The sequence below is a fragment of the Magnolia sinica genome, chromosome 4, assembly GCF_029962835.1.
Source record: "Magnolia sinica isolate HGM2019 chromosome 4, MsV1, whole genome shotgun sequence".
Taxonomy (NCBI): domain Eukaryota; kingdom Viridiplantae; phylum Streptophyta; class Magnoliopsida; order Magnoliales; family Magnoliaceae; genus Magnolia; species Magnolia sinica.
This window is the reverse complement of record NC_080576.1, coordinates 105,323,255-105,350,633: the sequence shown is the minus strand read 5'-3', so window position 1 is coordinate 105,350,633 and position 27,379 is coordinate 105,323,255. Positions and strand designations below refer to the sequence as shown.

At 39.9% G+C, this 27,379-nt stretch overlaps 1 protein-coding gene across 1 annotated transcript in view; it reads right to left on the bottom strand.

The window, feature by feature from the left end:
* The window catches only part of LOC131243631 (uncharacterized), a 36,057-nt gene that overhangs the window by 5,931 nt on the left and 2,747 nt on the right, over positions 1 to 27,379 (bottom strand). The window contains exons 3-16 of the mRNA XM_058243123.1: positions 23,693 to 24,449; positions 23,126 to 23,194; positions 22,850 to 23,048; positions 22,605 to 22,710; positions 14,392 to 14,520; positions 13,118 to 13,216; positions 12,896 to 12,977; positions 12,757 to 12,816; positions 12,616 to 12,668; positions 12,367 to 12,533; positions 10,899 to 11,085; positions 10,565 to 10,622; positions 10,417 to 10,473; positions 10,060 to 10,305 (exon numbers count right to left, since the gene is read on the bottom strand). Coding sequence (XP_058099106.1) covers positions 10,060 to 10,305; positions 10,417 to 10,473; positions 10,565 to 10,622; positions 10,899 to 11,085; positions 12,367 to 12,533; positions 12,616 to 12,668; positions 12,757 to 12,816; positions 12,896 to 12,977; positions 13,118 to 13,216; positions 14,392 to 14,520; positions 22,605 to 22,710; positions 22,850 to 23,048; positions 23,126 to 23,194; positions 23,693 to 24,436 — 2,256 coding nt within the window. The 5' untranslated portion in view covers positions 24,437 to 24,449. The remainder of the gene's footprint in view (positions 1 to 10,059; positions 10,306 to 10,416; positions 10,474 to 10,564; positions 10,623 to 10,898; positions 11,086 to 12,366; positions 12,534 to 12,615; positions 12,669 to 12,756; positions 12,817 to 12,895; positions 12,978 to 13,117; positions 13,217 to 14,391; positions 14,521 to 22,604; positions 22,711 to 22,849; positions 23,049 to 23,125; positions 23,195 to 23,692; positions 24,450 to 27,379) is intronic.

Below are 27,379 nucleotides of genomic sequence, written 5' to 3'. Positions count from 1 at the left end.
TTTTTCATTCATGCCCCATTTCTTAATCAGATCAGCGTTTGGAGCTTCAAACGTTCCGTCAAACCCACAAGAACTCTCTGGAGCCAAAGTCATCAAGGTTAGACTAAGGACTCCTCCATTAATACTATTTTGGCCCCTACATTCGATTTTGCCCTACTTAACATAAAACAGAAGTTACTGCTTACCGTGAAGGACATCCATAAAGAAAGCTTAAAGATTTGACTGACAGCTAGAGAAAGCTGGATTCAAGATTCAGTTCTCCTCTTCCCTCATCAAATCTTTGGCAATTCATTTTCGATCTCTTAAATTTGGTGATAACTTCACCCATATCTTGCAAATACCGACTCAAATAATTTCACGACAGTTGAAGTATCAATAGTTGCAAACCCATTCTAGTTGATTGAAGTCCAGTACTTACATCCGCTCAAGTTTTTGGGTGTCGTATCTTATTCACTATCATGTTCACTTGGTCAATTTTGCACCATTAACCCGTCGTTCTACACAACAGCAAGTTTATTTGATCATTATTCAGAAAAAGGGTGATGCAGGACATGAAAATTAAATATGATATGCGAGATTTCAGGCTTAAGATCACGTTAGTTCAGAAACAATTACACAAATTCCATATCCCACATAAAAGTCCAAACATTCAATTAAGGGGAATCTATGTGGGTCCAGGCCTACACATGATAGGGCTGGATTAATAAAAATTATGAACCAAACGACACTCAAAGATAAGAAATAATCATCCACACATGCATAGTAATCAGTCCCTAATCCAAGGGATTCAGAAATTCCAATTCGGGGAACCCTAAGATAAGAAAATGGGCATAAAATTGGAGATTTGAGTAATTTAAGGTTAGGTTTAGGGATTTTGGGTGGAGGAGGAGTGAAAGAAAGGAGAGAGACGAACCAGAGAAGTACTGCACGCATGGACAACAACAATGGCCCATATGCACGTGCGTGTGATCCCAGCCACACGCGTGTGGGGCCCACTATTAAAAAAAAAGGCACCTTGGCCCTGGTCGGCCAGGGATGGACTACAAAACCCCCAAATCTCAGCTCAATCCGATGTACGGATTGTGCGTGGTGCTCCGCCGAAGTTTCAGCCCTCCTGTAGGGCCAGATTCTGAAAGTTTGTTGTGAGGAGAAGAATTGCTGCAATAGATGATTGATTTGAAGTGTAGATAATGGGGTGAGATGAGAAGAATGGATGGTAGAAGACGGGTAGTAGAGATGGCGATGGATGGGGGCGAATCGGGATAGATGTGGCTTCGCACCACGGTAGTTAACCCTTCGATGAAGGGAGGACTTCGTACCCAATTAGACTTCACAACTCAGAGAGTAGGAAAACGCAGAATTTTTATTAATCTTCAATCCATGGAAAAAAGTTACAAGGGGTGCGTATTTATAAATAATTAAAAAAAAAAAAAAAAAACCCTATACCCCAAAACTCACGCCATGTGCACAACCTATTACTTGACGATGAAGTAAACCAAAATATAAAATAATCAAAGAAATCTAAAGCGTTCATGATGTTCTAAATAACATTAATAAGCAAAACCTAAAATATGAAATCAATCTGATTAGTTGGCCACGATCATAAGATCCCATTATGGGCTTTTCTTGACTAACGGGCCCACGCTTTTGAATCAAAACTTCGTCTCCTAGCTAGGAGGCCCTCCCTAGACATCGTCATCGATCCAGATCAACGGTAGGGCCCTCCTTCTGATTGCGTAGGGAGGGCCGCGTGAGTGCACGTGATGTCCCCATCAATTCTCCCGGGATGCGAAGATTTCGCCATTGGCGAAATAAAACTCCTGAACCGCTACAGGATGTCAGGATCAAGTCTCTAAAGCTCCTCCTCAGTGAGCCACGTACTGTCTGAAGCTGGGCGTGACTTCCATTTAACCAGGTACTTCTGAAACCAGTCGTCCGACATTGAAACTATCTGATGGTCCAAGATATCCTCTATTTCCTTTTTGGGTGTGTGAAGGTTAGGTATGAGAGGTAGAGGATGAAAAAATGGGCCAAGAAGAATAGGTATGGGAGGTAGAGGCTGGGAAGATGGGTCAGGACGGGTAGGTATGAGAGGTAGAGGCTGGAAAAATGGGTTGGGAAGGGTAGGTATGGGACGTAGAGACTGGTAAAATGGGTCGGGACGGGTAGGTATGAGAGGTAGAGGCTGGGAAAATGGGTCGGGACGGGTAGGTATGAGACGTAGAGGCTGGGAAAATGGGTCGGGAAGGGTAGGTATGAGACGTAGAGGCTAGAAAAATGGGTCGGGAAGGGTAGGTATGGGAGGTAGAGGCTGGGAGGGTATGGGAGGTAGAGGCTGGGAAAATGAGTTGGGAAGGGGCCATGGTTTAAAGGATAAATATGGGGAATGAGGACGGTTAGGCGAAGGGCCAGACCAAGTATCAGTGATCCCCTGAAAAGTAACTAGATCCTCCACGTTGAATGTGAAACTAATTCCCATAGAAGGTGGAAGATCTACCTTATATGCATTGAGACTGTTTCGTTTTATAATTTTTAATCGTCCAGCGCTACGCGCGTGTAACTTACGAACGGCTCCCGAAGGGTACCGCTCGGGCCAGATACGGACCATCACAGAGTCCCCAATATTGAATTCTTTGAAACGTTTATGTTGGTATACAGAAAATTTGTAATGTTCATTACTAGTAGTGATCTTATGCCTGATTTCTTGATGCCATGAATGAATGTGATGCGTAAAAGGCTCTGCAGGCTCTGACGGCCTATGGGACAGTGACATAGGGACAAGATCAATATGTTTCTCAGGTTTATAACCAGTAATAACTTCATAAGGACTGAGACCTGTGGATCTATCGACAGAACTATTAAACACAAACTCGGTTGTAGGTATTACGATGTCCCATGCTCTTGTGTGCTCTATATCCCTCCTAAGGGGAGACTCATCCGGTAGATCATTAAGAAAGACATCACGTAACTCATCCATTACTGGAATGACCTCAGTGGGTAAATCTACACTAGCCTCTGGTGCACTCTCTCCAGCCACGAGCTGCACATGTCATACCCCTCAAAATAGTGGTCTTGATGTCTCTCATGGGGTGGGTGCACGGGTGCACACCCATGATTGATTCCTTGACCAACTCCATTCATTTGTCTATCCTTCAGGCCACCTGCCTGAGATTGGACATCTACCCCAATGGTGGGGTTTGTCTTGGCGATGGTCTTTAGTTGGGTAATGCGTACATCAAGCTGCTCAAAGCATTGGTCCAGTTCCAAGCGCTTAACCATAAACTCCAACTTTTGAGACAGCTTGTTTAGTGACTCTTGCAATTGTTCCATGTTTAGTGTAGGGTGCCAACCAAAATTCAGCAATATAGTTGTCAAAATATAAGATTTTTTTTATAAGAAACGACCTAGTTTTTAAAAACGAAAGTTTTTTTAAACAAGTTAGGAAAGTTTCTAAAAAAAAAAAAGCAACCTAGTTTCTAAAAATGAAAAAAGGAAAGTTTCTATATAAAAAAAAAAAAACAAATTAGGAAAGTTTCTAAAGAAAAGCAACCTAATTTCTAAAAACGAAAAAGCGAAGTTTCTAAAAACAAATTAGGAAAGTTTCTAAAGAAACAAATTAGGAAAGCTTCTAAAAAAAACAACCTAGTTTCTAAATAAAAAGAAAAAGGAAAGTTTCTAAAAATAGAAAGTAAGTTAGTTTCTAAAAAGAAAAAGGAAAGTAAACTAGTTTCTAAAAAAGAAAAAGGAAAGTAAACTAGTTTCTAAAAACAGATTAAGAAAGTTTCTAAAAAAAAACAGAAAAGGAAAGTTTCTAAACCTAGAAATAGAAAATTAAGTTCTAAAATAATTCAAATAAGGGGATAACAGAAATTTTCAGCAGCTTATATCAAGGTTTATGGACCTCTAAACAGCCATATATGATGAGAATTGATGTGTAATGGACATAAACAACCAAACCCTAAACATGTAATGAATTCTCCTAATATGATTTGATATAAGAATTATATATATATATATATATATATATATATATATATATATATATATATATATATATATATGATTTGATACCAAATTTGATGCAGGCCATGAAAATTAAATATGATATGCGAGATTTCAGGCTTAAAATCACGTTAGTTCATAAACAATTACACAAATTCCATATCCCATATGAAAGTCCAAACATTCAATTAAGGGGAATCTATGCGGGTCTAGGCCTACACATGATAGGACTGGATCAATAAAAATTATGAATCAAACGATACTCAAAGATAAGAAATAATCATCCACACATGCATAGTAATCAGTCCCTAATCCAAGGGATTCACCAATTTCAAATCAAGGAACCCTAGGATAAGAAAATGGGCATAAAATTGGAGATTTGAGTAATTTAGGGTTAGGTTTAAGGATTTTGGGTGAAAGCGGAGTGAAAGAGAGGAGAGAGACGAACCAGAGAAGTACCGCACGCGTGGACAACAATAATGGCCCAGACACATGCGTGTGATCTCGGCCGCACGTGTGTGAGGCCCACTATTCAGAAAAAAGCCACCTTGGCCCTGGTCGGACAGGGATGGACTCCAAAAACCCCCAAATCTCAGCTCGATCCGATGTACAGTTTGTACGTGGTGCTCCGCCTAAGTTTCAGACCTCCTGTAAGGCCAGATTCTAAAATTCTGCTATGGGGAGGAGAATTGCTGCAATAGATGATTGATTCAAAGTGTAGAAGAAGGGATGATAGAATATGGGTAGTAGAAATGGCGATGGATGAGGGTGAATTAGGATAGATGTGGCTTCGCACCACGGTAGTTAACCCTTCGATGAAGGGAGGGCTTCGCACCCAATTAGGCTTCACAACTCAGAGAGTAAGAAAACGCAGAATTTTTATTAATCTTCAATGCATTAAAAAAGCTACAAGGGGTGCCTATTTATAAGAAAACCCTATACCCCAAAAACTTGCACCATGTGCGCAACCTATTTCTTGGCGATGAAGTAAACTAAAATAAAAATCAAATAAAGAAATCTAAAGCGTTCACGATGTTCTAAATAATAATAATAAGCAAAACCTAAAATATGAAATCAATCCGACAAGTGGGTCACGATCACGAGATCCTATGATGGGATTTTCTTGACTACCAGGCCCACTTTTTTTGAACCAAAACTTGTCTTCTAGCTAGGAGGCCCTCCCTGAACGTCGTCATCGAGCCAGATCGATGGTGGGGTCTTCCTTCTGCGTATGTACGTGCGTAGGGGTGGTGGTGTGAGTGTGCATGTGCACGTGATGTCCCTATCAATTCTCCTCGGCTGTAAAGATTTCGCCATTGGAGAAATAAAACTCCTGAACTGCTCCAGGATGTTAGGATTAAGTCTCTGAAGCTCCTCCTCAATGAGTCACGTGCTGTCTGAAGCTGGGCGTGACTTCCATTTAACCAGGTACTTCTGAAACCCGCCGTCTGACGTTGAAACTATCTGATGTCCAAGATATCCTGTATTTCCTTTTTGGGTATGTGAAGGTTAGGTATGAGAGGTAGAGGCTGGGAAAATGGGTCGGGAAGGATAGGAATGGGAGGTAGAGATTGGAAAGATGGGTCGGGACGGGTAGGTATGGGAGGTAAGGGCTGAAAAAATGAGTTGGGAAGGGTAGGTATGAGACGTAAAGGCTTGGAAAATGGGTCGGGACAGGTAGGTATGAGAGGTAGAGGCTGGAAAAATGGGTCGGAAAGGGGTCATGGTTCAAGGGATAAATATGGGGAATGAGGACGGGTAGGCGAAGGGCCGGACAAAGTATTAGTGGTCCCCTGAAAAGTAACTAGATCCTCCACGTTGAATGTGAAACTAATTCCCATAGAAGGTGGAAGATCTACCTCATACGCATTGAGACCGTTTCGTTTTATAATTTTGAAGGGTCCAGCGTTACGCACGTGTAACTTACGAGCGGCCTCCGGAGGGTACCGTTCGGGCCAAATGCGGACTATCACAGAGTCCCCAATATTGAATTCTTTGAAACGATTATGTTGGTTTACAGAAAATTTGTAATGTTCATTACTAGTAGTGATCTTCTGCCTGATTTCTTGATGCCATGAATGAATGTGATGCGCAAAAGACTCCGCAGGCTCTGACACCCTATGGGACAGTGACATAGGGACAAGATCAATAGGTTTCCCAGGTTTATAACCAGTAACGACTTTATAAGGACTGAGACCTGTGGACCTATCGACAGAACTATTAAACGCAAACTCGGCTGTAGGTATTAGGGTGTCCCATGTTCTGATGTGGTGTATATCCCTCCTAGGGGGAGACTCATCCGATAGATCATCAGGAAAGACATCACGTAACTCATCCATTATCAGAATGGCCTCAGTGGGTAACTGTACACTAGCGTCTGATGCACTCTCTCTAGCTACAAGGCTGCACATGTCGTACCCCTCAAAATAGTGGTCTTGATGTCTCTCATGGGGTAGGTGCACGGGTGCACACCCATAATTGATTCCTTCAACTCCATTCATTGGTCTATCCACCAGGCCACCTGCCTGAGATAGGACATCTACCCCAATGGTGGGGTTTGTCCTGGCGATGGTCTTTAGTCAAGTAATGCGCACATCAAGTTGTTCTAAGTATTGGTCCATTTCCAAGCGCTTAATCATAAACTCCAACTTTTGGGTCAGCTTGTTTAGTGACTCTTGCAATTGTTCTATGTTTAGCATAGGGTGTCAAGCAAAATTCAGCAATATAGTCGTCAAAATATAAGATTTTTTTTTTTAATTTTTTAAAAGAAACAACCTAGTTTCTAAAAACGAAAAAGGAAAGTTTTTAAAACAAGTTGGGAAAGTTTCTAAAAAAAAGCAACCTAGTTTCTAAAAACGAAAAAGGAAAGTTTTTAAGAAAAACAAATTAGGAAAGTTTCTAAAAAAACAAATTAGAAAAGTTTCTAAAGAAAAGTAACCTAGTTTCTAAAAACGAAAAAGGAAAGTTTCTAAAGAAACAAATTAGGAAAGCTTCTAAAAAAAAAAAAAACAAATTAGAAAAGTTACAAAAAAAAACAACCTAGTTTCTAAAGAAAAAGAAAAAGGAAAGTTTCAAAAAATAAAAAGTAAGTTAGTTTCTAAAAAGAAAAAGGAAAGGAAATTAGTTTCTAAAAACAGATTAACAAAGTTTCTAAAAAAAACAGAAAAGGAAAGTTTCTAAACCTAGAAATAGAAAACTAAGTTCTAAAATAATTCAAATAAGGGGATAACAGAAAATTTCAGCAGCTTATGTCAGGGTTTATGGACCTCTAAACAGTCATATATGATGAGAATTGATGCGTAATGGACATAAACAACCAAACCCTAAACATGTAATGAATTCTCCTATAAGAACCCTAAGCTTTGATACCAAATTTGATGTAAGACATGAAAATTAAATATGATATGCGAGATTTTAGGCTTAAGATCACGTTAGTTCAGAAACAATTACACAAATTCCATATCCCACATGAAAGTCCAAACATTCAATTAAGGGGAATCTATGCAGGGCCAGGCCTATACATGATAGGGCTGGATCAATAAAAATTATGAACCAAACGATACTCAAAGATAAGAAATAATCATCCACACATGCATATTAATTAGTCCCTAATCCAAGGGATTCAGAAATTCTAATTCGGGGAACCCTAGGATAAGAAAAGGGGCATAAAATTGGAGATTTGAGTAATTTAGGGTTAGGTTTAGGGATTTTGGGTGGAGGCGGAGTGAAGGAGAGGAGAGAGACGAACCAGAGAAGTATCGCACGCGTGGACAACAACAATGGCCCAGACACACGTGCGTGTGATTCCGACCACACGCGTGTGGGGCCCACTATTCAGAAAAAGGCCACCTTGGCCCTGGTCGGCCAGGGATGGACTACAAAAACCCCCAAATCTCATCTCAATCCGATGTACGGTTTGTGCGTGGTGTTCCGCCGAAGTTCCAGCCCTCCAGTAGGGCTAGATTCTGAAATTTTGCTGTGAGGAGGAGAATTGCTGCAATAGATGATTGATTTGAAGTACAGATGATGGGGTGAGATGAGAAGAAGGGATGGTAGAAGATGGGTAGTAGAGATGGCGATGGATGAGGGCGAATCGGGATAGATGTGGCTTTGCACCACGGTAGTTAACCCTTCGATGAAAGGAGGGTTTCGCACCCAATTAGGCTTCACAACTCAAAGAGTAGGAAAACACAGAATTTTTATTAATCTTCAATCCATGAAAAAAGCTACAAGGGGTACCTATTTATTTATTTTTATTTAAAAAAAAAAAAAAACCCATACCCCAAAACTCGCGCCATGTGCACAACCTATTACTTGGCGATGAAGTAAACCAAAATAAAAAGTAATCAAAGAAATCTAAAGCGTCCATGATATTCTAAATAATATTAATAAGCAAGACCTAAAATATGAAATCAATCTGACTAGTGGGCCACGATCATGAGATCCCATGATGGGCTTTTCTTGACTAACGGGCCCCCTCTTTTGAATCAAAACTTCGTCTCCTAGCTAGGAGGCCCTCCCTGGACGTCATCATCGATCTAGATCAGCGGTGGGGCCCTCCTTCTGGCGTACGTGCATAGGGAGGGCGACGTGAGTGCGCGTGATGTCCCCATCAAAGGGTGCCCTGACAAGGCACAATATGGTCACCTGGCATTTTGGTACTCAGTGTCATAGTTACACAAAGTGGTAGGGGAAACCATTAGTAGATTTCGGTACAACCACAAGAGTCTGATGCACCGTTTCAAACTGTTAGCATGTATAAAATCCTAGGAAGTGGAAGCAAGAATAGGAATGTGGGATCGAAGCAGGAGAGGCACCTAGGTAGAAGGTTCCTGTGATGAGCTCCATGCCTCACTATTTTTTGGCGATCTTAGATACTTTCTTCAGCTCTATCATACTGTTCTTGTCTATTGCAGTTCTTTTGTATGTATGTAGTCCATTATGAAAAGTCACTTTTCTTCTCATACTTAGACCATTAAAAATTAATGACCGGTAAAAAATTATTTCCATAAACTAAAAAAAAACAATCATGATATATAAAATAATTTTTAAAAAAAAGAGATAGTATGGACTTAAATGGTGTACTAACAGAAGAACAAGATGTAGACAGCATTGGTTCCAAATGGTGCAAGAAAAACACTGCAGAATCTAGAGCCTAGAATGCATGCTGTATCTTGTAACAATCTGAACCACCATAATATGTATTCACTAGCATATGTTCTCGAGTAGGATTGAAAGAGGGAAAACATGAAAGAAAGCAAGAGAGAGAGAAGGGCTGAATAGCCTCAAAATACAAAAAGATGCCCCATACTTTAGTTGTTAGTTATTACATAAAACGAAATCTATGAACTTAAACTCTATTCTAACACATCTTAGCCCAATAATTTTTTACTTTTTTAAGATAAGAGATTTTATTTAAGGGGCTGCAAGAGCCACCTGAAGAGAAAACAAAACAAGAAAGCACAGTAGCAAGAGGAGGCTAAAGAAAACAGAAAAAGGAAAAGGAGAACAATCCAAGAAACACCGAGCAAAGAGGAGGCAAGAATACACAGGTTAGAACCCCTGCCTCAGCCCAGGCAGCCGACCCAATTACGGCGCCCAATCCCTAAAGAGAACCAAAGCCTTGGAGAAAACCGCTGCGGAGGAGAGGCTAAGATTCCTGAAAACGTGGTTGTTTCTCTCTGCCCAAACCGTCCGGCACACTGCAAGCAAAAGACAGTGCCACTTTCTCTTGCCAATCACTCCACCATCTTAAGCCCAACAATAATTTGAAACACTAGAAACTGTAATGCCCATGCAAAGGACCCCATGCAACCACATTGAGATCATCACGGTCCATTAGCATTAATAACCAGTAACAACATCAGCAAGAAATGGATGTGGGAGAAAGATCTTGCAAACAATATCAAGAGCAGTGGCTAGAATGAGAAGTTTTACGAAGTTGAGAATGCCTCTTGTTTTGAAACCCTTCTCACATTTTTCATAGATTACACCTAGGTAGATTGGATTAAATTGGAAATTTGAAGATGAATGTCCAAAACATCAGCAGCTACTTACCCGAAAAATTGCAGCAGCCTTTGAGAGCAATGCCTTATTTTCCGATGATCCAATTTTCCCACTTAGAAGTTGCCAACGCACGTCACCCACAGCTTCATTAGTGGAATCTTTGTCACCAAGCTTCTTGTTTATTACACTTGAAAGTGAAGGTGGAACCATCTCTGGCCCATTAACAATTGAACTCTCCAAAGAAGCATGAATCCTATCGCAGTTCACACAACAAAACCACTTGCCCTTTGGCAGTTCCTGTACAAATGTTGAGTTGCTAATATCAGCATATGGCATAATGTACAAATAGTTACCACAAACACAAAATTCACTAAAAACAGCAGAGAAAAGTTTGATCTAACTACTTACTTTTAAATCACATAAGCCACGATCCTTTAGACAACCAACATGGAATTCCTTTTCACACTGGACACAGAAACTAGTTAAGATCCCATAAATAGAAAAGAGTTACAATTGCAACAACCCCAATTAACACGAGAAGCAATAGAGAGCATACTTGGTCACAGAGCAGAACCGTCCGTTCATCAAACTTTGAAAGACTGAAATCATGACCCCTGAGTAAAATAATGCCAAGAGATAAAAGCTGAAAATATGTTGCAAATTACTCTGATAAATGAAAGGGTATACTCTGTCCTAACGAGTTGCTTGACAACAAAGAAAATCCTACTTGAATGATAGACACAGGAGAATTCATCAAATGAACAATGTGAAACACTAAAAGCTCAGAAACCCAAAAGATAAACCTTTCAAGATAACAGGCCTCTACCCATGGGATTTAAGTTATCTAAAAGCCTAACTGCATAATTAGATAATGGACCTATTGCAACTACCTGCAAACAACACAGCCACCAATTTCAGTTGTCGGAGCTTTAACAACGCGTTTCAATCGTATGTAAATTGGTCCTGTAGCACTTGGGGAGGTTTCACTGGAAGCTGTCTTTCTTCCAGGCACACAATTATCTTTGCAATATGGGCAGTGCCAATCACCTTCAGGGACACTCTGTAATTCCAAACAAACTGCAAAACCAAAAAGAGGAAAACAAATAATTAAAATCAAGATAGCATAACAAAATGTGGTAACCAATCAGATAATTGTGCAGCACAAACATCAATTTCAGCTAGCAAATGATTGTCAAAACATAAGATGGATGGAAAAAGCACGACCATCCAAAAGAAAATGTGAATCTAAGCCGCATCATAGAAAGCAAAGGTCTGCAACTAACGCTGGCAATGGGTCACCTGACTTCTCGGGTTTTGGGTTGCAGATCGATGCAGTTCGAGCTCAGGCCAGTAGTATAGGCCGATGGATCAGGCCTGGGAGGTGCGATTGTAAATTAATGAGGCAGAGGCCTGGGTTTCGCAAAATGTTCCAATAATGCGTAGCCTAAATTTGGGAACAGGCAGGGCCTGAAATTGAAGGCTTAATCATAAAACAGATCAGGCCTGCACTGGATTTTTAGCCGTAGTAAAATCATGGGCTTCGAAGCCTGGCACACTGCCACCACTGTGTGACAATGTCCAAGTATTTGAACTATTAAGGCAGAATCATGTTTGTCAGTAAATATTTGCTATGTTATTGATAAAAATAGCTGTTTCTGAAGTTACAAGCAGCCATATGCATCTACAAATAATGAATCATGAGCAAAATGCACAAGAATATAGCCAATCCCAAAGATGAACCATTTTCTAGAATGAAAAAGTAGGAGGCCAAGTGGCAGAGTTTGATTGACATTTAACAGGGAGCAGGGATTAAAGACCACCCATGCAGTGTACAGAACTATCTTTCAACATGCTGCGAACCTTATCTGAAAGAAAAAAAATATCTTGAGAGGGCACACACAAACACGGAGGGTCGCCAATCCAACTGGTTAGACCAAAAGTTATGGTCCAAGCAGCAGACATCCAACACTTCCAATAGGTTGGCCCCATTATGAGGATTCCTTAGTGCGAAAATCAGCCCTATCTAATTATCAGGTGGACCACACCATAGAAAACAATTTCTAGCCATTGTTAAATAGCAAAATATTAGTGTAGCCCACTCTATGAGTCAATATAGCTGATTTTGTACACGGTGAACCCCATGATAGGTCCAACGTATTGGGCACGTTGTATGTTGCACACACATGAAAGGTTGGAAGTATCTGCCGGTTGCACCTAACTTATAGTCCACACACGCAAGCACGCGCGCACGCGCACACAGAGCGAGCACCAGAAGGTGAATAACTGCAAACAAAATGGCGCCAGATGTAGCAAGTCATATTAGGTCGAAGAGATACTTGGTTACAAAGCAAAACACACCTGTATGAAAGGCCCTAGGGCATCCGTCACACAGGAACAGTTCCCCTCCATCTCCACACACTGTACACATATCATCACTGTCCCCAGTGGCAAGATTTTGACCATTTGACAAGGAAATTGATAGATCATGAAGTGACAGGCCATTGGAAGTATAGATGTGACGATAGCTGGAAAAAAACAGAATGTCGATTGGAGATTTTGCATTTCCCAAATGAAATTGATCTCATCAATGTTTTAGTGAATACTCACGGTTGCCGCTTTGTAGCCCATCCTGCATGGGCTTCAAACTGTGAGGGGCTAATCTGTCCACAAAAGGCATAAAAAAGGTGTTTGAATCATGAATGCAGTAGACTGGTGCTTACATGTGACCCATTAGAAGATGATGCTCACCTCAGTGTCACAGCAACTACAGACTATACCATTTCCCTGCTTATAGCCCTCAAGCAGTCTCTGCAGGAGAAACAACGGTCAACAGGTTTCAGTTTGTAAAACTCTTACAGAACATTGACATGTGGCATGTTAATCCAACCTGTCCCTTGGAAAAGTAGGCCAACTCAGTTCCATCTGGAAGTCCATTGGGCATGAAAAGCAATCGGTGCAAATCATTATCCCTGAAAAGAAAGTGCAATAAACAGTTGAAAAGCAAGCATAAAGACTGGATGCCTTAATGCAAGCAGCAGCCATTATTTCCCACACTATTGCTGGGAAGGGGAAAACCAGTGCGCCATTGATTTGATGATTGAATGCATACCTTTTTCTCACCCCGCCTTGAGTATTATTCTTCGCTTGCATGATAGGATCATTAGAAATAATAGGTTTGGGATCACGAAACAGATCTGGAGTTCGTGACCTTTCAAAATAAAAAGAGGAAAAAAAAAGAATGTGTGAGCGTGAAGAATACTGAAGCCATAAGTGAAGTCTAAGTAGATTATAGGTGATGATCAAATATGAAATCGATAACCATTGAAAGTGAAATTGAGTTTAACTCGACCACGAAGCAAAAACACCCATCCATGCTGATGTGGCACACATGTGGGATCCGAGAGATGATCAAATGTTTATCTTAATACTTGTGTCCCACTTTGAATATCAGACCGGCTCATTCATTGGGTGGGAAACACATATACGTTGAATGTAGGCCACTGACTATCATCTTCTAACCGTCCCTTTCTTCATACATGTGCAGTCCACCTGATAAATGGACCAGCCAGATTTCTTGCCAAGGAACATTTTCAACATGAGGGCCACCCTATGAACAGCCCAGATCTCGCAGCTGTGTTCGATGTTGGCACATCTAGAGCTGTCTCTGTTTTGCACTTCCCAATGAGTCTGGAAACCACATCCCTCAATTGGTATTTCTTAAGATTGCTGACCAAGTACTCCAAAATAACCATCATCTATATCTTGGTTTGATAATTCATGAGGAGACATTGAGAAGGATGTCGATCGTAGAATTCAAGATGGGTGGAAGAAGTAGAGATGTTCCTCTGGAATTTTATTGATCGCCATGCACCAATCAAACTGAAGGAGAAATTTTATAAGAAGTCTATAAGACCAGTCATGCTTTATGGAGCAGAATGTTGGGCAGTTATGGAACATGCTCATAGAACCAAAAGTGGCTGAAATGATGATGTAAAGATAGATGAATGGCAAGACGAGGAAGAATGGAATTAGAAATGAACAGGTTTGAGGGAACTCAGGAGTAGCACCAATAGGTGATAAGATGAGGGAAAGTCCACTAAGATGGTTTGGCCATGTGCAACGAAGACCAAGAACTACACCAGTTAAGAGTCAGTTCAAGTTGAAGACTCTAAATGGGCAAGGGAAGGCCAAAAAAGAAGAGGGTGGAAGTAGTAAGAAAAGACTTGAGAACCTATCCTTTAACTGCAGATATGGTGCATGATAGAGTGGAATGGCATAACAGGATTCATGAAGCTGAACCCAATTAGTTGGGATACGGCTTAGATGATGATGAAGAAGAAAAAATAATAACAAAGGAATAAAATTAGCAGCAAGAATGCCTACCTCCTCGTCAACCGCATCGGCTCAATTGATTTCTTTTTCTTAGAGGAACTCTTCAGTTTTACAGGCAAGGTTTGTGGGGGAGAACTTGAAGCAGGGCCAACGCTATCTTCAACTGCTTGGTTAAGGGAGCTGAAAATGCAATATAGTAAACACTATTAGATGGAAAATAAACAAGACAGTTCTAAAAGAGTGCAAAAGAAATTAAGTGAGAAAACCATAAGCTCTTGAATATCACATGGGTATCCTCTTGAGTAATTATACAGCAGGTTAAGAATACAATTTATGGATAGAATCTTCTACTTTTCAAGCCCACATTTGAAATAGATCCAAGTAAGATGCTACCGTTTCCTCTTTATACAAGTTCACAACAACCTAGCCTTCTATGACCGTTAAGTGCCTACCCTCTTTTGAGAGAATTAAAATCCAATGGTGATCTTTGGTTCATACTATCACCACATCAATTGGATGAAATTGCTTGTTCTCCCTACTCTCTTAAGATGAATATATGTCTCATCATGGTGCATGTTTACCACGGAATCTCATTTAGGGTCCATTTGGTCCTTGTATAGGTCAATGGTAGATTGGCCAATCCAAGCATTTTCTTCAAACCCCTTTTTAGGGCCTGCAGGGATTAAGTTTGATGACTCTATGTACCACTCCCCAATCCCTAAAAGCAGGGATTGACAAGTATTATCAAAAGGTGTTATTACACAATCCAGGATAAACAAATCTTCTCACTCCCTCCCCAACACCCTAACCCCAATCAGCGCACACTTTGTCTCCTACGGCTGTCTATCACTGCCCAAACACCCACCATAGGTTCCAATTTCCTTTTTTATTGTCTATTTTGATCTTACCAAGTGTATTCCTCTTTCTTAAAAATCTATCCACCAAAAACATATTCAAAATTCCAGAGGATTTATGACTCCAAATCCAAAATGCCAACCAAAGGATTGGCTGATATAGGAGCCACTAATCCATGATTGACGCCTCTCAAGATTTGTAACAGCCCTAGGACTGAGAACTCCCAAAATCACAACAGGTTTTTAAACCATAACCCAAAATAGCTCCAAGTAAAATCCTACCTTTCTACAAGTTCACAACTAGCTAGCCTTTTGCAAAGACATGACATCTTCCTTACTCTTTTGAGCAGATTAGATCTCCTGGAGAGATCTTTGATGCTCACGTCCTCACCAACACCATATCACTTGGATTAAGTCTAGAGCCTTCCGTGTCCCCCTCACTCTCTTAAAAATATATACCCATGTGATAGCTTTTAACCTTGCTATCCCCATCACTTAGGTAGGAGGTCCAGATCTAGAGAACACACAAATGGTTCCTTACCCTCAATGAGTATTCTTTAAAGAAAGGTCCATCTGAAGATTTTGTGAACTTAAGAGTTCTTATCTTTGTTCTCAATAGATAGTAGACAATCTCCAATCCAAGAGACAATATCTTCCTATTGCACAAAGTTTCATCCTCAATGAAGGCCCTCCCAAAATGATACTTCGCCCGAAACATCGGACCAATGATCACCCATGACTTCTGTGTACCACTAGTGCCACAGATGGCTTTTGGTGGTCTATTGGTGCATACCACGGTGAGGTCTTCAACTAGGGTGAAATCATAACAAGGTAGTTGTAGGGGAACATGTGGCTGGATTGAATCCTTCGCAATGGAAATGCCATATTCCACAAGCAACGGCAAAAAGCCCAGCCAAAGGAGGAGCAAGTGAAGGCAGCAAGAAAACGGTTGTTTGTTCTTGTCACCGAAGCTCTCAGTGGCATGTTATCCCAAGGTCAAGAGATTGGCCTCTTTTTAGGATTCCGTGTGGAAATTTTCAGTACTCTGATATCTCATCTTCAATTTCCTAGCGACACTCTTCTTTTATGTGAAGCAAAAGAATCTCTAGTAACTTTTTATAGTATGACTATGACCTGATTTCGGGTCTTCTCAAGTATGAAAATCGATCCGAAATTAGAGTTTTTTAGTATCAATCTGGACTCAGAATCCTACTCTTTCTTGGCTAAATCTTTTGGTTGCAAGGTATGTTCTCTCCCTACCCTTTACTTGGGATTACCCCTCAGTATTGGAAAGCCCCCAATTGCTCTCTAGGACAAAATCATTGAAAGAATGGAATGGAAACTCTCCTCGTGGAAGCTCAACCTTTTATCATTGGGAGGGAGATTGAATCTCATTAAAGCCTCTCTCTCCAACTTCCGTTCTATTTTTTATCGCTTTTCAAATGCCCAAAGTCTATGATTTTTAGAATTGACAAGCTCAAAAGAAATTTCTTATGGCAGGGTGTATCTAATGGAGGAAAGTTCCCTCTTCTGAAATGGGAAGAGGTTTGCTCTTCCTATGAGAACAGTGGGGCTAACATTAAAGATCTATGTCTTTTTAATGAAGCGCTCCTGGGAAAGTGGGTGTGGAGATTTGGGTGTGCAAAGGATAGCTTGTGGTGCCAGATAGTTGCGGCTAAATACGGCGTATCTATTATTGGAAAGTGGACCAAAAATTCCTCTATCTATCGTGCTTCATCCCTGTGGAAAGGAATAGCCAAATCGTCTACGTCTGTGTTTGAAAGAATTACATTCCCTTTGAGAAAATGATATAAAATTATATTCTGGTTAGACATTTGGCTGGGGAATAGATCTATGGTAGAAGTTTTTCCTGCTCTATTTGCTATTTCAGAGAATCCCAAAGCTCTTGTTAAAGGCTACTTCTATCCGGATAGTACTGAAGGGATTTGGAACCATTTACTCCATAGGAATCTTTCTGATTTTGAGTTTCAGGAACTTCTTAGTCCCTCTCATATTTGCAGGCGGCTCCCACTCCCTTACCTTTCAAGGCTAAGGACTCTATTCGCTAGGCACTGTCGCCCACAAGTCTATTCTATGTGAGGTCTTTCTACTCCTCCCTAGCTGCTTCATCCTTCCACTCCCTATCATGCCAGCCATGCGTGGTTCTGTGGAGTCCCTCCCAAGGTAGCTGCTTTTGGTTGATTGGCTAGAAGAAAAAGGATTCTCACCATCAACAATTTGAGGCGTGGCATGCAGTTCCCGAACATGTGCTTACTATGTTGAAATGCAGAAGAGACAGTGGATATGCTTCTTCATTGTCCATTCTTAGTGGACACTTGGTGGAGAGTTTTCAGAGTTGCAAGGGCTTCCTGGGACATGCCCAATGACATGGAGAGCCTTTTTAGTGGATGGCACGTGGATCCAGGTGGAGCTATGGGTAAGAGAAAGTTGAGGATTATCCTCATGGCTGTTATTTGAGCAATTTAGGCCGAGCGGAACAATCATTGCTTTAGGAATATCCCAATCTCCTCGGCAATGGTCTTCTCTAGAGTGTGCTTGTTCTGTTTAGAGATTAGGCCCCTTGGTTTCTTCTTCTTTTTTTTTCTTTTTTTCGCTTTTTCTATTTACCGTTGTTGCTCTTCTTTTTGCCTAATTTCACTTCTAGGAGTGTTCTTTTTTTTTTTATTCTCTCTTCTGTTTTCTTTGTAGTTTTTTAGTTTCATTTTCCTTGTTGCTCCTCTCCTTTCTCCTTCAACAAAAGTATCACCTTTCAAAAAAAAAAACAAAAAAATTCCCCACCTTCATGGGAACATTAGTAACATCCCCAAACTGGTTTAAACAACACGTGGAGTGACCTATTATTGATTTGAACCATTCATTCGTTCATACAACTAGGAGCAAGCCACGGTGCAAGAATCACACTAATTAGATGATCCTACCCTTTGAATGGGCCAATTTGTTACAATCATCCATTATTTACAAGCCATAAATCACATTGTTAGAATGGAAAAATCAAGGTGTTACTTTAAAATGATAAGAATTTAAAGTAGGATCTATCTACTAGATGTTTCAAGATGATGATTGAACCACTTTTGTTTCTCCGGTCAATATTAACCGTCCATTTACATGCTACTGATCAGAAGATTAGGTGTTGGAGTTGTGCCCCCAAAAAATCAATGTGAACCTTGTCTACTAATGAAGTCGATGTGATATCAATGATCTTAGTCATAGATCATGATGATCATAGCTCCTAGATGGACATGCTACTATGTGACAATTAATGTGGAAGTGCCTTAAAACATACATGAACATGGGTTAAAAAGAGGGATTCCTCTTGCTGTCCTTGGGCATTTGACATTGGACACAATGGTCACTAAAAAGAGAGAACTGTAGGTCATGGATCTTAGTACCATCTTGTTCCATAACCACCTAACAGGTTATAGGTTAGACCTGTGGTTGTTGTCATTATGATGATGGATATGTTCATCCTGTATGACGGGACTGATGATGAGTCAGGATGAAAGCTCTCCACCATCAAGCACGACAACGAGTTGGTGTACCTTCACCCTACCCCACATAGAAGTGTGAGTATGCTATGGATACAAGCTCCTAATTGGATCTATTGGATACCTACATTGGTGGATTGATGTCATGTCTCTAAACCGGAAAGCCCATCATGCTTGGACTATGATCAATTTGAGAATGTGTTGAATCTAATTAATCCTTAAGACCTGAGGACATCTAAGGGTTTAAGACCTTGATTATATGTGTTTTGGCTTGCTTTATATGGCTAATAAAGGTGGGTGCAGCTGGGCGTGCCCATCAACATCAGTTGAGACTCACACAGGCCAACAAGGGATCCACTTGTTTCTTAGGGCCTGTTTGGATGCCTGTAAGTTGGGTAAGTGGGAAGTGACTTACAGGTGATGTTTGGGGGAGAAAATTTACCTATAAGTAACTTACAACCTGTAAGTCACTTACAGGCAAATTTATCAAAAAAATGCATGGGGATGGGGGTGAGAAGTCACTTCCCTGTAACTTACAACTTAAAAAACTTACAGGCATCCAAACAGGCCCTTAGGGACTTATGGCTTAGATCTTGAAGATTAGATGTTCATCAAGTATTTTCTCCGCTAGGCCCAACACTTAAAAGGTTTTACAAGTGTTTTCAACTATTAAACTTTTGTTTTAATTGTTAAAAATAGTTTTGATCACACTTAATGATAATCCGATGGTCCGAATTTAAGGGTCCATCACCTAATCTACATGGGCATTGGGTCATTGGCACGTGGCAATGGCGGTGAAAGGATTAAATAAAATATAGATGTATGGGATAAGGCAAGATCTTATGATTCCAATGTAGTGGGCATATGGAAGACTATAGGGTGGTGAAGTATAGTAACTAGTGTCTCCCTGAAACTGAGACTCCTTATAAAATAAATCATATCCCAGAAGGAGAGGAGCCCTAACTGAGTAGAGAGCCTTTGGACATCCCCAACTAGGCATCACCTAGCCACACACACACACACACACACACACACACACACACACACACAGAGATCACCCCCTCTCCCTCCCTCCATCACACGTTTGCATGTGTGGGGTCTACTCACGTGTATGGCATGCATATACCTTAGCTCTCCCCAAGGGTTGTCATGTTTATCTCACACCTCTCCTTCATCTTGGATTAATCTGGAAGAGACTTCCTGGTTTGGAAGATCGGCAATGGCAGAATCAACACATAGAACCTGTCAGGTTTGGGCAAACGGCTTGGGTTGTGGGTTTGCTTCCCACAAACACGAGTTCAATTCTCCTCCCTGTGGATTACCCGATGCATGCGGTTGGCGGGTGATTGCGTGCATCTGTAGGGAATAATCTCACCTCAAAAGGGGGCGGGGATAGCTTGTTGTCATTTAAAGAGAGAGAGAGAGAGAGAGAGAGAGAGAGAGAGAGAATCGACACAAAGTGCTTTTGATCAGGTAAATACTAGCCTTTGTATTTAGGTTTTCCTTCTGTAAACACTTGAATATATCTCCATAGGGGTCAATCAAATGATCTGAATTTTGAAAACTTATATTTTCCACTCCGTTTCGAAAACTTGAGCATTAAGATCACCTAAATTAGATTAATTTTTACACAGTGGCTTGCTTCTAGTTGTATTAATGAATAAACGGTTCGGATCAACAATAGGTTACCCATGTGCTATTTAAAACGTTTAGGGACATTGCCAACGTCCTAACGAAAGTATGGACATTAGCAAAATCATGTGTGTGACGTTGCTAACATCCCCATGAAGGTGGGACCATTAGCAAAACCCTGCATATGTGCAATGTTGTAAATGTCCCCATGAAAGTGGAGTCGTTAACCTTGTGTGTGTGAGATAGAGACATTGCGAACATCCTTATGAAGGTGGGACCGTTATCCCTGTGTGTGTGTGCGCGCACGCATGAGCGTAACATTGCCAATGCCCCCAAATCTCGTTCTCAGGAATTTCCCGGTTTGAGAATTTCTTTAGAGCCTTTCAGATTTTAACGGTTTCTTAGGATATTAGCAAGAAAATATACCCAAAAAGTAAAGGGTTGAAAATATTGATTATAAAATAATAAATGACTATAGGGTTTTGCTAACATCCCCACCTTCATGGGGATGTTAGCAATGTCCCCGAACCTTTTAAATAGCACACACGGTGACCTATTGTCGATCTGAACCATTCATTCATTCATACAACTCGGAGCAAAGCTAATGTGCAAAAACCATGCCAATAAGGTGATCCTGAGCTTCCTATCAGTAGCATGAAAATGGACAGTCAAGATTGACAAGAGAAACAAAGTAGGTCCAATCATCATCTGGAAACATTTGGTATATAGAATTATAGATCCCACTTTGTATTTCTTATGATTATAAAGTAACGCTTTGATGTGATGATTCTAAAATTGTTATTAATGGCTTGTAAACAACAGATAGTTGTAAAAAATTGGCCCCATTCGACAGTTAGGATCATCCAAAGGGGATGATTCTTGCACCATGGCTTGCTCCTAGTTGTGTGAATGAATGAATGGTTCATATCAACGATAGGTCACTCTGTGTACCGCTTAAAAGGTTTGGCGATATTGGTAACATCCCCATGAAGGCATGAAGGTGGGACGTTAGCATGACCCATAATTATAATTTTTTTAATATATAAACCAAAAATCATGAACATGTTGAGTTTTGAAAATCCCATCGATATTTGTACATGTACAGATGTTATTACAGTAGAATGATATCAAGTCCTCCCAAGAATCTTATGTTCAGACGGACCAACCTGATACAGCTATCACGTCCGCCCAGACAGTACACCAAAGTGAGCCCCAAAATATCACACACGTGCTCCACATGGCCACAAGCGAGGGCTGCTTAGACAGGTACTATCGCATGATTTATTCTGTTTTATAATAAGAGGAAATGACTCATACATCCTCACTCATAGCTATGAGTGAAGTATTCCTTAAGTGGGGGCATTTTAGACAATTTCCCTATATTATGGTTTTCTTCTGTTTAAACCCAATATAAGGCCCTTTGTTGGATGCATCGTTATTATTTCTTTGAGATAAAGAATGCTTTGTTTCCTTTTTCTGAGATAGGAGAATTCTTTTGGTGAGATACCATTTACACCAGTGGCAAGATGCCTTGAAGAGACAGTTGGACTCTGCCTAATTATCTCAATCTGCATCCATTGCAGCTCAGATTCAGCCCGGCTATTTTTCAGCTCTGTCACAACCTACCTCTCTTAAAGGCACACGACATTAATCTCAAGTCAATGACAATACAAATAGTGGCCATTGAAGGCAAACAACTCATGTTGGAATCTCTCTCATAAATTGATTGTCAGTAGAAATCCAAGAGAATGTCGGCATGCATAATGAATAACAAAGTGCAACATATTAATTTACAGGTATTCCACAAGAAGAATAACATAGAGTTTGTTCATGCTATTATTTTTGAGGTAGGAATGAAAGACATCATAAACACACATTCAGTCCCATCTAGATGGGAGTCAAAGCTTCATGGGCAAGCCACACTGGCATTAGGATATATATGCCCTTGAAAGGAAATTAAACTACTTTATTCAACTTTTTTGGTAATTGGAATTTGGGTAATGTTGAGACTGAGCCTGACTAATTTGTCTTAAAACCTAAAGAAACCATATCTGATTTAAAGTGGTTGACTACTTACAGTGGGCAGCAGCATTCTATCATGCCAGCCCAAGTTTCATAATGAGAACAGAACTGCATGTTCTTAAGCAAAGAGATATGTTTGCCCAATCAATGAAATTAATGTGGAAAAAAAATTAGGTTTCTACAAGTATATATTTGAACTTTCAAGGCAAACTTGTTCCATGTAGACCCAATCAGTTAATGGTTTACCTACCTTTCAATTGAATGAGGGTCATTCTCAAGCTGTGGTTGGGATTGCTGGGTTGTCTCACCAATTCCATTATTTTCCTTAACTTCACAGCTTGTTGATTGAAACGATTCTGAAAACAGCAAATAATAATAATAATAATAATAATAATAATGTTTCATGTCTTTCAGGACAAATAATTACGAAGGTAAAATATTCATACTTCAAGAATACCTCAGACAATAGTTACTTATTAAAACTACGTATATCACCTTTCCAAACCTGTTGGTGCTTCTCATTGGCTGGTCCACCAATCACAGTTTTAATCACTTCCTCCAACAAGTTGAGCGGTGTACTCCTTAGCTCCTGAACTATAACATAAACTGATTTTCCGTTCTCCAAGAATATGTGATTATTTGGGTGTTTTGTACAGCAACCAGCATGCTTCTCAAACTCAAATGCATTGAGAACCTGTACGCCACACAATTAATCAGAAAGGTCGAAAAGCTTGGTGTACAAGAACATGCTTGATTGGACCACATTCTTACTTTAGAAAATTTACATGAAGGACAGCCGCACAAATAACCACATTCTTTTATGATTCCTTGAAGATCCTTCTGAACAGCATCCAAAACATCAAGTCAAGTCACTGGGTAAAAAAATAATATGAAAGATATAAGTATTTAAGGAGCCCTGCTAAGGCTACCTGCAAGAGCATGATTGCCCTCACCGCACGTCCCAATGTATATGTAAGGTTGAGCTTGTTCAGGTGGGCCCAAACATGTATGAGTCATGGCCTCAGAATCATGCTCAACCATTCATTCAGTGGGCCACACCATGAATGTATTGTTACATAAAAACCAAGCCAGTCCGATCATTCAGTGGTTCAACCATGTATGTCCTAAGGACTGAAGATCAAGTCAGTCCAGCCACTCAAATGAGTCAAACCAGTATGTTGAACATAAACTTTTGTCTTTTATTCTTACTGTTCACATTCATAACGGTGGCTTCCACCAGATCAAAAGACCAAGATCTTGCTCCCATGTGGCATCAGCAGATGGTAGTAAGAGTAGGATGGACAATCCTGCTCTCATTTCTCAAGAACTAAGATCTACCTTTTGTGCCCAGGAAATATACTTCACATGAACTCCTTCGAGCAGACCAGTGGAGAACAACCGCTTGACAGTCGAAGCACATTCATTTGGAACTACCTTCTTAGACATTTTTAGCTCCAACTTTTCCTTGAGATGGCATTGGTGAGTGCTTTGTGTGCCTATGTCCAACCGAGGAGCATCCCCAAGCATAGCCACACTCGAATCAACTGGTTCATTTCCCTTCATTTTGTCGGTTCCAGTGATTCCTATCTTAGGTTCCGCATGAAAGCCATCATAAGATGGGCCACTGCCACTTCCATTACCTACAGTCATACCTGTTGATATGGAAACACCATTTGTCTTACTGAATTTTATTTTTAGTTTTCTGATTCCTGTTATTGGTTGAGATGTAGATAACGCCGTGGAACAATCATTTCCGCAATTTTCCTTGTTATCTGTACTCTCTGTACTGGAATTCCCCGTACTAACTGATGGAATATCACCACAGCCAGGAGAGCTCATGCTAATTATCTCAGATCTCGATAACTGATCAGGTTGTTGGCTTGAAACAGTCTGACAGATGGAACCATTTTCATCTGTAGGAACATTTGCATCTGAAACATCTGAAATCAACTCACTATTTGAAACTTCCACTGCCTGCTTCTTGTACGGCAACAGCTCTTGTTCAGTGCCATCGACAACACATTCACGAACTCGCTTCGATTCCATTATTGACACTGTTAAACAAACAGCACCGTTTTCCATCCAAATAACACCTCTGGAGAAAAATGAAAAAAAAAAAACATTAGATATAGTTGTAAAATGAACAAAATCAAAGAAAATGCATGATTCTACGATAGAATCGATTCGAAAGTATCCTAAAAAGGATAAAAAATGACTCAGGAGTCAGGTCACCAAATTTATTCAACCGACTAAACAACACCATAAAGGTTCCTTCATTTGAAATTTATAGAAGGATAAAAATCTAATTATCCTTTTTTTAAGGAAAAATAATATAATTGTCCTTGCAAAAACGAAATCAAAACACGAAGTTAAGAAAGCAAATTCCATATATGAACTACCCAATTCTCTGAGGCAACCAAATCAAAAGCAAACGAAAATCATGCTTTCAACATCGCAAGAATCACCTGACTCTATGAGACAAATAATAAAAAATTGTCCGAAATGTTCAGCTCTTGCAAAGCATAAGGAATTAAAAACTAATAATCGCCATCATTTAAGCCTTGTACCAATTAATTGGGATCAGCTATAAAAATCATGTTCCAAAATTCCACTCTATCAAGGGCCAAACCTTCAGTTAGACCATAGCTCATTACGCATTTTCCTACTACCTCCATATACATCTTTTTGGCATTCCCCCTACCCTTTTAGAACCATCGACTTGTAACAACCCACTCCTTTAACCAGTGTAGTTCTCGGTCTCTGTTGCACATGACCAAACAATCCAAGTCTACTTTCCCCCATGCCTATTTTGGTGCTACTCCTAAGTTCCCTTGAGTGCGTTCATTTCTAATTCTATCCTTCCTCATCAACATCCTCATTTCAGCTACACTCACCCTATGAACATGTTGTTCCATAACTGCCCAACATTTTGTACCATAAAGAACGGCTGGTCTTATAGATATCCTATAAAATTTCCCTTTTAGTTGGATTGGTACACAACAATCACCCCATTTCTTCCACCCAGCTTGAATCCTATGGGAAACATCCTCCTTGATCTCTCCACTCTCATGAATTATTGACCAAAGGTATCAGAAGTGATTATTTTGCAAAGCTTCTTAGTCAGCACTCTTAACTAATAATCCGTTTTCACTCCTATTGTTACTAAAATTGCATTCTATATACTATATTTGAGTCCAACTAATTTTAAATCCCTTATATTCTGAAGCATCCCTCCATAATCAAGCTTTGTGTTTATGCCCTTCCTCGCCTTGTCAATCAAAACTACGTGACTTGCAAACAAAATACACCATGGGATCTCTTTCTGCAAATTCCTTAACTAATGTGAAAAGATACAGGCTCAATTTTAACAACTAGTGCAAGCCTACAATAATCGAGAACTCACTTGTCACTCCACCAGTGGGCCTCACATTTGTTACCACTCCATACATATCCTTAATCATGCCAAGATTTCCTCTCGAAACTTCTTTCTTTCCCAACACCCACCAGATTAACTCTACATGGGCCCTATCATATGCTTTCTCAAGGTCAACAAAGACTGTGTCGTAATCCTACCAGACACAAAACCAATTTATTTTCTAATACATTCATATCATGCCTTTTCTTCTTTTTTTTAACGCACGCACACACAACCGCACACACTCACGCTAGTGGAATTTCACCACCTATGGGTACTCGAACCCTTGACCAGGTATTGAAACTCCCGAGAGTCTACCACCGGAGCAAGAGTAAGGACCCCATTCATATCATGCCTTAGTCTCTGCTGAATCACTCCCTCCCAAAGTATCATAGCATGGCTCATAAGTTTAATCCCACAATAGTTAGTGCAGCTCTTTATGTCTCCTTAATTCTTATAAATAGATACCACAGTACTTTTCCTCCATTCGCTTACCATTTTCTTTGATCTTACAATCTTATTGAACAACTTTGTCAGCCAAAATAACCAAGTACCTCATGTACACTTCCAAACCTCTATTGGTATATCAACTAGTCAAAGGGCCTTTCATGTTTTCATCTTTCTCAAAGCTTCTTTCACTCAGATATCCTAATCCTACAAAAGTATCTATGGTCTTCGACATCATTAAGTTTATAGTTCCTTCTATCCCTATGCTCTCTGAGTTGTTGTCATTTAACTTTTTTTTAAACAACTTCTCCACCTTTCATTAATCTCATTGTCTTTTACTAGTACCCTTTAATTATTGCTCTTAATGCATCTAACATGATCTAGGTCCCCACCATTCCTCCCCCTCATTTTTGCAAGTTTAAAGACATCATTCTCACCTTTTGGTGCCCGCAATCTATTGTAAAGATCACATAAGCCTTACATTTAGCCTCACTACTTTTTAACAACCTTTTTTACATTTCTATACTATTCAAAATTTTCATCATTTCTAGTCTCTAGCCAAGCTTTGAGATATGAATGTTTCTCGTTAATAGCTTTCTGTACATCTTCATTCCACTACCAAGTTTTCTATAAGTAGCATTTCCATCTAGATAATCATAAAAAATATTTTGCCACTTTCCAATGCACCCAACCATCTCATTCCACCTAACCTTTTTTAAAATTTCATTCCACATAACATTTACTTCTTCCTGCCTTTTAAAAAAAAAAAAACAGTTACTTTCCTCATCATTCCACTTTCCTTCTTCCATCAATTCATTCTCTCATTTTAAATTTTATCACCTAATTTTGAACACTTCTTAATTTCACTCCCTTTCTTCCATCTCTTAATCTGAAATCCATAACCATTAAACTAAGTTGTACAGTCAAACTCTCTCCTGGTATAAGCTTCTACAAATATCCTCTTTCGATTCAAAATTCCTTGAATTAGTCCAACCATATCCTGCCAGCATCGTCTCTTGATTCGATCCTCTAACCCCACCCATAGTGCATATGCACTAATAATATTAATTATCTCATCTCCTAACACAAGCTTTATTAATAAAAATCCTATATCACTTTTTTTGCTTTTTTAAAAGATGACACTTTTATTGAAAGAAAACAAA